Here is a 9,899-nt window from a genome sequence, read left to right as displayed (position 1 = left end):
AATGAGTAAAAACATGCTGTTAGATTGTGATACGTATTTAGGAGAAAAAATAAACTAGAGAAGGAGGGCCCACATGTTGAGTTTGGGGTTTAAATGAAGATGGGGTGGTTCGGGAAGGTGGTTTTTGAATGAAGAGTGGAACTGGTGAGGACTCGGCTGCCTCTGTCTGGGAGGGACGTTCAGGGGCTTGTGCTGCTGTTGGGGGAGGAGGGGAGGTGGGCAGCGAGGGGCTCATGGGGACCTGTTACTCCAAGTGGCCTGGAGCTGTCGGGCAGTGTAGTCTCAGGGCGTTGGCAGAGGCCCGCTCCGTGGGGTCTGAGGCCCCCCAGCCGTTCGTCAAGGCCAGGGGCTGCCGGCTGCCCTGAGGTCATGGGTTTCTGCTTTGTGATGCCCAGCCCCTCATGCCACCATCTGCTTCTTTTTCTCTCTAGAACACTATGGCTATGCGTCCTCCAATGTCAGCCCTGCCTTGCCGCTCCCCACAGCACACTCTACCCTGCCGGCCCCATGCCACAACCTTCAGACCTCCACACCGGGCATCGTCCCGCCGGCGGATCACCCCTCGGGGTACGGAGCAGCTTTGGACGGTGGGCCCACGGGCTACTTCCTCTCCTCCGGCCACGCCAGGCCAGATGGGGCCCCTGCCCTGGAGAGTCCTCGCATTGAGATAACCTCATGCTTGGGTCTGTACCACAACAACAACCAGTTTTTCCACGATGTGGAGGTGGAAGACGTCCTCCCCAGCTCCAAACGGTCCCCCTCCACGGCCACGCTGAGTCTGCCCAGCCTGGAGGCCTACAGAGACCCCTCGTGCCTGAGCCCGGCCAGCAGCCTGTCCTCCCGCAGCTGCAACTCAGAGGCCTCCTCCTACGAGTCCAACTACTCGTACCCGTACGCGTCCCCCCAGACGTCGCCATGGCAGTCTCCCTGCGTGTCTCCCAAGACCACGGACCCTGAGGAGGGCTTTCCCCGCGGGCTGGGGGCCTGCACGCTGCTGGGTTCCCCGCGGCACTCCCCCTCCACCTCGCCCCGCGCCAGCGTCACTGAGGAGAGCTGGCTGGGTGCCCGCTCCTCCAGGCCCGCGTCCCCGTGCAACAAGAGGAAGTACAGCCTCAACGGCCGGCAGCCGCCCTACTCACCCCACCACTCGCCCACGCCGTCCCCGCACGGCTCCCCGCGGGTCAGCGTGACCGACGACTCGTGGTTGGGCAACACCACCCAGTACACCAGCTCGGCCATCGTGGCCGCCATCAACGCGCTGACCACTGACAGCAGCCTGGACCTGGGTGACGGCGTCCCTGTCAAGTCCCGCAAGACCACCCTGGAGCAGCCGCCCTCGGTGGCGCTCAAGGTGGAGCCCGTCGGGGAGGACCTGGGCAGCCCCCCGCCCCCGGCCGACTTCGCGCCCGAAGACTTCTCCTCTTTCCAGCACATCAGGAAGGGCGGCTTCTGCGACCAGTACCTGGCGGTGCCGCAGCACCCATACCAGTGGGCGAAGCCCAAGCCCCTGTCCCCTGCGTCCTACATGAGGTGAGCTGGCGGCAGGGGCGGGGCTGGGAGGGGCGGCGTGGGGCGGGGTAGGGCCGGGCCGGGAGGGGCGGGGCCGGGAGGGGAGGGGTGGGGATGGGCGGGGCCGGGAGGGGAGGGGTGGGGATGGGCGGGGCCGCGTGGGGCGGGGCCGGGAGGGGAGGGGTGGGGATGGGCGGGGCCGGGAGGGGAGGGGTGGGGATGGGCGGGGCCGCGCGGGCGGGGCCGGGAGGGGCGGGGCGGCGGTGGGCGGGGTGGCGGTGTCTGGGGCCTGGGTGGGCAGGTGGGCTCCTCATGGAGCCGGGAGGGAGCGTCTCCCCACGTCTGCCCCCTCTTCCTGCGGCCTTTTCCCTGGGCGCCTCGCCCCTGCCTCCGTCTGCGCGTTTCCCGTCTGAAGTCTCCAGTCCTCTCTGATCAGGGCCCTGCTGATCTGTCTCTGCAAACACCCATTTCTAAGAGGGCGGCGCTGCTGGCGGTCACGGCTTCCACGTGGGAATTCCGGGAGACGCCATCCGCGCCTCAGGCGGGCTCACACACGCGCAGTGTCTTCCTCCGGGAATTGCACGTGCCGGCCCCCCGCGGTGGCCGCCGGCTGCTCCCGCTTCCTCCCCCGCCGTAATTGCCAGCCCTGCCTCGGGTGCAGATGGGACCGCAGCTCCGCAGTGCCCCGGAGCCCCCAGCCCGCGCTTCGGAACAGCGCGGCCTCCTGCTCCCCGGAGACGCTGGCTGCGGCATCAGGCTGGGGGAGCTCACGCGCCTCCTTCTTTGGGTCCCAGGTTGTTGGTTTTTCTTTTTAACGGTGTGAGGGGCTGCTGGGACTCCGCTGGGTCCACTTAACCAGCCGGGTGTTTTTATCTCTAACGAAACAGCTTTCCCAGCAGGTGGGCTGCGAGTGGCCCCTGAGAGTGCTTTCTGCTCCGGGATTTTTATCTGAGGCACGAAAACGTCCGCACAGGCGGTCGAGGGCAGTGCCCCATGGCCCGTGACGTCAGGGCTGCCGCTGTATCCTCAGGAAGAGGCGTTTGCCACGCGCAGCCCGGGGCATTCCAGACTGGGTGTTTTCCTGTTGTTTTTTTTTCGTTCTTCCTCATTCCCCACCCCCTACTCCTTTTTTATTAGTGAGCACTCAGGAGGCGAGACCAGGCGGCGGGGAGGGCAGGTGCAGCCCCCATGCCTGCAGGGTGAGGAAGGCAGGCAGTGAGGGTGCTCTGGGAGGACCCGTCTCTGCTCTGGTCTCAGAATTAGAGCTGCAAGCAGGTGACGCTCCTCCAGGCTGGGAACGAACCCACCTAAACCTCCCTGAAGGCTTGTGTCAAAGGAACAGTGTGAGAGCTGACAGTGTTTTGAGCAGCCGGATGGCTGATCTGCCTTTCTGCTGGTGTGATACTTAGAATCGTGGTCAGCTGAGGTTTCGAGAGAAAGCAAGGATCACCACTGGTTCTTCTTGACTTGCAGTCAAGACCTTTCTATCCCAACTTCTGTTTTCAATACTTTAAGGTTTAAAAGGCTGGCATATTCTAGGTTATCACAACGAGCCTATGTCAGGACCTGGATTGAATTTACAATAAAAATCCCATCCAGTGGGAGGCATTGGGAAAATTTAAGAACTGTTTTTCCCTCTGCCGTACTATCACTGTCATCGTGTAAGTAAAAGTAAAAGCGCCGTGGCACTGACTCTGCAGCACATGGTCACGTACACTGCGCTTCATGGTCTCCACGGTGACAAAGTCGTCCATCACCGTGAACTTGACTGAACTGGTGGGATAAGGGAAGAGTGATGTTGTCGAGGTGTAACTGGGACATAACGCAGTGGTGAACCTTTGGGTGAACCCTGCGTGTTTGTTTCCTGGGGCTGCCCTGACAAGGTCCCGCGGATGAGTGGCCTTCCCAGCAGGAAGATTTTCTCTCAGGGTCCTGAGACTGGAAGCCAAGATCGGGGCTTTCTTTTGGAGGCTGTGAGGGATCATCTGCCCAGCCTGTCTCCCTGGCTCGGAGCCGCCGTCTTCTCCCCATGACTCCTATCTCGCCGTCTCCCGTGCATGTCTGTTTCCAGATGTCCCCTTTCATGAGGATACTGGTCCTGCTGGGTTGGGGCCACCCTGGTAGCCTCATTTGAACTTCATTGCTCTGTAAGGACCATCTCCCAGACACAGTCCCACACTGGGCAGGACTCCATTATGTGAGTTTGCGGGGAACACCGTTTGGCCCTCAGCCTCAGTCTTACGGTCCCAGTAAAAATGGCAGGCAGCCTTTGAAAGCACAAGCTCGTCCTGGTTCCTTCTCCATCTCCTGGGTGGCGAGGTGTCCACAGGGACATCATGTTCTGGTGGGCACGGCCCCTCCTGCCCACCTTGGGCCTGTGTTTGGTGTGGAGGTTGGAAAGTATAGGAGGCTGTTTTTTCCCTCTGCTTGGGAGTTTCAGCAAGAATTCTGTGGCCATGTGACCCTGTTAGCTTTATCTCCTGGCTGCAGAGTGCCCGGTTAGGTGTGATGCCTGAAACATTTCTGAGCGTTAACACAAACAAAGCTCGGTAAATATGTCCCACACTCGCTTCTGGGGTTTGCAGTTAACCTTTTCCCACTGTTCTGGTTCCACATCAAAATATGTTTCCTGGTTCCTTGTGCTCTGTTTCCAAGCGACCTCGTCAGCGGGTGCCCCGGGGCAGCTGGAAGCCACAGCAGAGATGAAATGTTAAGTTTTTTACCAGCAAGGTGGAGGGGCCAGACTTCCTTCCCCAGGAATGCCTCTCCGTTGGTCACACGCAACAGCTCCGGCCAGCGTGGAAAACGTCACCAGGATCACGGGCTGTGCAACTAGAAAGTTGTATCTTTAATTATCTCCAAAGTTTGGGTTGGAGAATGTACAACATGCCCATCTTCTCCCCGCCGTGGTAAAGAACTGCTGCTCCGTTAATCCTGTTCTTATGCCAGAAGGAGCTTTCTAGTGGAAAGTGTGCTGTGTGCATCCTTCCTGGGGACCTTCCAGGGTTGTTGTCCTTTGAGGCCTTTTGTTGCTTGTTGAGTACCTGTGGCACCCAGTCCTATGCAGAGCCTCTGAGAGGCCCACAGTGGTCAAAGAACAATGCTGAATTCTTGCTACAATTGAAGCAATGATAATGTTTGTGAAGTTAGTAAGAGTAGGTGATAGAACCTTGGTAGTTTTAGAGTTTGGAGCTATTTTGGAGCTCAGCGGAATGATGTGTCTGTTGTCAAAGCTTGGGAGGACTGGCACCGGAACCACAGGCCACCTGCCAGAGCCCTACAAATTAGAATCTTAAGCTGTGAATTCTGGCATCAGAAAGGAGTGGTTTTCTTCCCGCCTTGCTTCTTTCCAGGGATAATGACGGTGATCATAGCAAGTGCTCCCAGGGCACCTTTCCGTGTGCCGTTGAGGGTGTAAGGAGGTGTTGCGGGGCTGCGTCTGGAGGAGGCCAGGGCGAGAGTGCATGTTGAATGCTGTGCTTGTTATTTATAAATAGTGGTTCTCAGATGGTGGCTTTTAAAGATTTCATATTGACCTACAGGAACTAAAGTCTACGTGATTGCTTCCTCATTCCTTCATTGTTCGGCCTCCTCCACCTGGGCACCTGCCACAGGCCATGTGTGTCCATGTCCAGGTCTGTCTGTGCTGACATCTTCTCCTCTTTGGGCATCAGCCTCTGGAAAGTGTCCCTGTCAGCGTCTCCACATGTCTCACTCTCTGCACCCAGACAGTCTCCGGAGTTGCCTTTGTAGAAGCAAGGTTGTAGGGGAATTGGAAAGGCAGAGGTATTTTAACTGAATTTATCGGTAACTTTAACAGCACAATTCTTGAATTGAATTTCTTTTTATTTTATTTATTTATTTTGAGACAGAGTCTCGCTCTGTCGCCCAGGCTGGAGTGCAGTGGCGCGATCTCGGCTCACTGCAAGCTCCGCCTCCCGGGTTCCCGCCATTCTCCTGCCTCAGCCTCCGGAGTAGCTGGGACTACAGGCGCCGCCACCTCGCCCGGCTAGTTTTTTGTATTTTTAGTAGAGACGGGGTTTCAACATGTTAGCCAGGATGGTCTCGATCTCCTGACCTTGTGATCCGCCCGCCTCGGCCTCCCACAGTGCTGGGATTACAGGCGTGAACCACCGCACCCAGCCCTTGAATTCAGTTTCTACACGTGAAACATTGCCTGTTAGAACTGAATGTTTAAAGAAAAAGAATTTCTAAGGGGCGAGATAGGCTAATGAACAGTGTTTACTTAGAGCCTGCTTGGTTTCAATGATCAGAAATAGCTGTTAGGTTGGTACAATAATGTATATTCAGATCTCCTGACTGGGCGCAGTGGCTCACACCTGTAATCCCGGCACTTTGGGAGGCCAAGGCAGGTGGATCACCAGAGGTCAGAAGTTCAAGACCAACCTGGCCAAATTGGCAAAACTCCATCTCTACTAAAAGTACAAAAATTAGCCAGGCGTGGTGGCGGGCGCCTGTAATCCCAGCTACTCAGAAGGCTGAGGCAGGGGAATCGCTTGAACCCAGGAGGCCGAGGTTGCACTGAGCTGAGATCGCGCCACTGTATTCCAGCCTGGGTGACAGGAGCGAGACTCTGTCTCAAAACAAACAAACAAAAACCTCTTTATTTCAGACATTGTTTAAGTTTTGGGCTGCAATATTGAAGATTTTAGCAATATCAGTCATTTTTCTGCTATGCATAGTATTAGTTTCAAAAGGCCTGAGAAAACTTTCACCCTTGCGTTTCGTAAGTTATCTGCAAGTTTCAGAGTTTATCAGAATTTGGAAAAAGATCATATAAGCCCAGCGCAGTAACAGGTAGACTCTGTCTTCTCTTTCACAGACACGAGTCCTCTGCCAGGCTCAGCAGTGATTGCTACTGCATTTGAATGCCTTTGCTCTTGTGGCTCTGGTATCTGAGGGGTTCAGGCCCTGGCAGTGTTGGGGGAACAGTGCAGGCTTTTGAGAGCTCCCAGGCCCTGTAATGGGGCTGTCTCTGGGCTCTGGTGCCGGACTGTCCAGACCTCCATGTCCCTGGGCACTGGTGGACCCTTTGGCGTGATGGTGAACATAGTCTCTAAGGCGTTGTACCGAACCCCAGCATAGCAGGACACGTAAAGTGGTGGCTGTGGGGTCTTCCCCGAGCTTCCCGCTGCCATCACCTCCTGGGAAGACGGTTAGCAAAGAAGCCGAAGGTGTCCAGTTGCCCCATGGTTTGTAAAACGCTGGCATGGGCTGGAATGGCTCAGGACTGACTTCCACTGCATCTCCTTGTAAGCCCCTCCCTTTCCGGGAAGGGAAACCACCCCGCAGCCCACAGGCCACAGCCAGCCTCGAAGCCACGTCGCCCTGGCTCTGGTTCCCACTACGCCTGGCTGGGGCATCCCCCCCAGCAACCTGCCCTGCTGTTTTGGGAACTGGACAGGCCTCAGCCGGCCTTCTGGCTCCCGGCATGCATGTCAGGCCCTGGGGAGTCTCCAGTCCCTCCTGTGGGTACTGTGCTGGGCTGACTCTGAAGGGTCTTGAAGAACGTGGCCATGTGCCTCCCTGGCATTCACAGTGGTGGCTCTGGAGCTTGTGTTTGGCTGAGCAGACCAGCAGGTGACTCGCACAAGCCGGACAGTCCCCAGGAAGCCCTCAGCTGTGGTGGGAGATGGGTTGTGGCAGGAGATGGGAAATGGGCTATACCAGGAGATGGGCTGTGGTGGGAGATGGGAGATGGGCTATACCAGGAGATGGGCTGTGGCGGGAGATGGGCGATGGCTGGGCCTGTCCTATGTGGTGCTGTGGATGCGTCCTGCTCCTACCCAGTTTCATTGCGATGTTGGAATCTGTCCTTGGTCCCTGCCACCATGGGGTGGGAGAAGCCCCCAGTACCCTGCCTTCTTCCTACCCTTCCTGTGGGTCTACAGGGCTCGGGGTGTTGATGGAGACTGTGGGGGTCAGGGGAGCCAGCAGTTTCTTTGTGTGATGGCGGGAAGAATCCGTGTGCTGCCCTGCCATGCCCCATGATACTCTGTGGTGGGGAGCTGTCCGGCCACACTCAGGCGCTGAATGGCCACCCGACCGTGGACATGGCTGAGGCCACTTGCCCGGGGCTGTCCAGTCACAACCAACAGGACTGGACTCTGTGCCGTGATGAGCAGACCCCACAGCCTGCATCCCAGACTCCACCTGTGCTGGGACCGCGACTCCCAGGAGACCTGGCGAGCTCAGCCCTCTTGTCGCGAGGCCTGTACGGGGTAGGGGCAGGTGTCACGGGGACCCTTGGCCCGGACTGGCCTTCTGCTCTCATCACCAAGATGTGGAGCCTTCTGGGGTCAGAGCCCAGTCGAGGGCTTTACGCAGCCCGTGGTGTCCTTGGAGCCGCAGCTCCCTGGAGAAGGCACTGCGTCCGCCAGCCTCCGTGGGCGAGGGGCTCAGCGTTAAGAAGATCTTGCCTCCTGATTGCACGAGCACCCTGGTCTTAGCTCATTTGCTCCTTCTTGAGCCGCTTCGGTAGCATTTGGCAGCCCACGGCTTTCTACCTGCGTTGTTTAGTTTGTTTCTGCTGTTAAGGAGTTCACAGCTGATACTTGGAGGGCGGGGTTTGCAACAGCAGTTTCTGATGGGAAGGACTGGCGTGAGGGTGCGAGGAGGCTGCAGAAGCCGAGGGCCTGCGCGTTCTCCCAGGGCATGTGTGGAAGGGCCAGGGCATCTTCTCCCTGGTCCTTCTCAGTGTTACTCTGTCGATGTCTGTTGTTAGCCATGAGGAGGAGAAGGCACTGTGTTCCTGGAAAGGGTAAAACAACGCGGCTTTGTGGCTTTGCGCTCAGATATATATATACACACACACATATATGTGTATATATACACATACATATATATACATACACACACATACATATATACATATATACACATGTATATACACATACATATATATATACACACATATACACACATACATATATACACACATACACACATATATACACATACATATATACACATATATATATACATACACACATATATACATATGTACATATATACATACATTCATATGTACATACATATACATATGTACATATACATACATATATACACGTATATACACACAGATATATACATACATACACATATATACATACACACACATACACACACATATATACACACACACATATATACATATATATACATATATACACATACATATATATAATTTTTTAATTTCTGAGCCAGGGTCTCGCTCTGTCGTCTAGGCTGGAGTGCAGGGCACCATCACAGCTCACTGCAGCCTCGACCTCCTGGGCTCGGGTGACCCTCCCACCTCAGCCTGCCAAGTAGCTGGGACCACAGACGTGTGGCACCGCACCTGGCTAATTGTTTATGTTTTGTAGAGACAGGGTCTTGCCATGTTGTCCAGGGCTGGTCTGGAACTCCTGGCCTGAAGCAATCCTCCCAACCTGTCCTCTCAAAGTGCTGGGATTGCAGGCGTGAGCCAGAGTTTTAAAGTCAGATCATTGAGATCTGAAACGTTGCCCCATCTCACTGAAGACCGTGTGCCCAGAAGCTACCCTAGGAGGGTCAGCACCTGCCTGGTTGGTTCAGATGCCCCCGTGGAGACAGTGTGGGGACGGCAAGGAGCTGGAAGCCTTCACAGGTTCCCAATTTTGAGATTTCCTAAGCTGCCTATGGCCCCGCTGGGAGGAAGTGTCTGGTCCTGATGTGCATCGGTGACCACAGACAAAACAGGATTTGCTCCTGCACCTGGCTTCTGAGCAGCAAAGAAGGTGGGCCTGGGGGTGGGTGCTCCGGCAGCCGGGCAGCCGCAGGAACTTCCTGCCTTGGGATTAAACTTGAGTCAAGAGTTGGAAGACAACAGTTATTCACATTCAAAACTAGACTCTCAGGTGCAAATTAATGTTTCTTGGATTCTTGAGCAAAACGTTTTCTATATTATGATGGGATTTTCTTTTTTATAAGTGCTTCTAGAATATCTCTGGAAGTTGGGTTAGACACACAGGGATTAGTCGGCTTTTGGTAGAGACAGTAGAGGTAAAGGCCACACCAGACGCCGTGTGCACCCCCCAAGGTTTCCTGTGTGAGACCATGTGACCTGCACGCCGCGTCCCGTCGGCACCAGGCTGTGCGACAGATGCATTTCCAGGTGAGGTCGCTGCAGAGAGGAAGAGGGGGACGCATTTCCAGGTGTTTCCAGGCGACGTCGCTGCAGAGGGGGAGAGGGGGACGCATTTCCGGGCGACGTCGCTGCAGAGGGGGAGAGGGGGACGCGTTTCCGGGCGACGTCGCTGCAGAGGGGAAGAGGGGGACGCGTTTCCGGGTTAGGTCGCTGCAGAGGGGGAGAGGGGGACGCGTTTCCGGGCGACGTCGCTGCAGAGGGG

General features: G+C 56.2%; 1 protein-coding gene across 1 annotated transcript; it reads left to right on the top strand.

Annotated features, from left to right (window-relative positions):
* Positions 1 to 431: 431 nt before the first annotated feature.
* LOC112617376 (nuclear factor of activated T-cells, cytoplasmic 1) lies at positions 432 to 1,534 on the top strand (the record flags this gene model as incomplete). Its single annotated transcript, XM_025374144.1, has 1 exon — positions 432 to 1,534. A coding segment is annotated over one exon (1,103 nt), but the record flags the coding sequence as incomplete, so codon positions are not given.
* Positions 1,535 to 9,899: the final 8,365 nt, after the last annotated feature.

Source organism: Theropithecus gelada, unplaced genomic scaffold (assembly GCF_003255815.1).
Source record: "Theropithecus gelada isolate Dixy unplaced genomic scaffold, Tgel_1.0 HiC_scaffold_16121, whole genome shotgun sequence".
NCBI lineage: Eukaryota > Metazoa > Chordata > Mammalia > Primates > Cercopithecidae > Theropithecus > Theropithecus gelada.
This window is presented reverse-complemented; position numbering and strand designations above follow the sequence as displayed.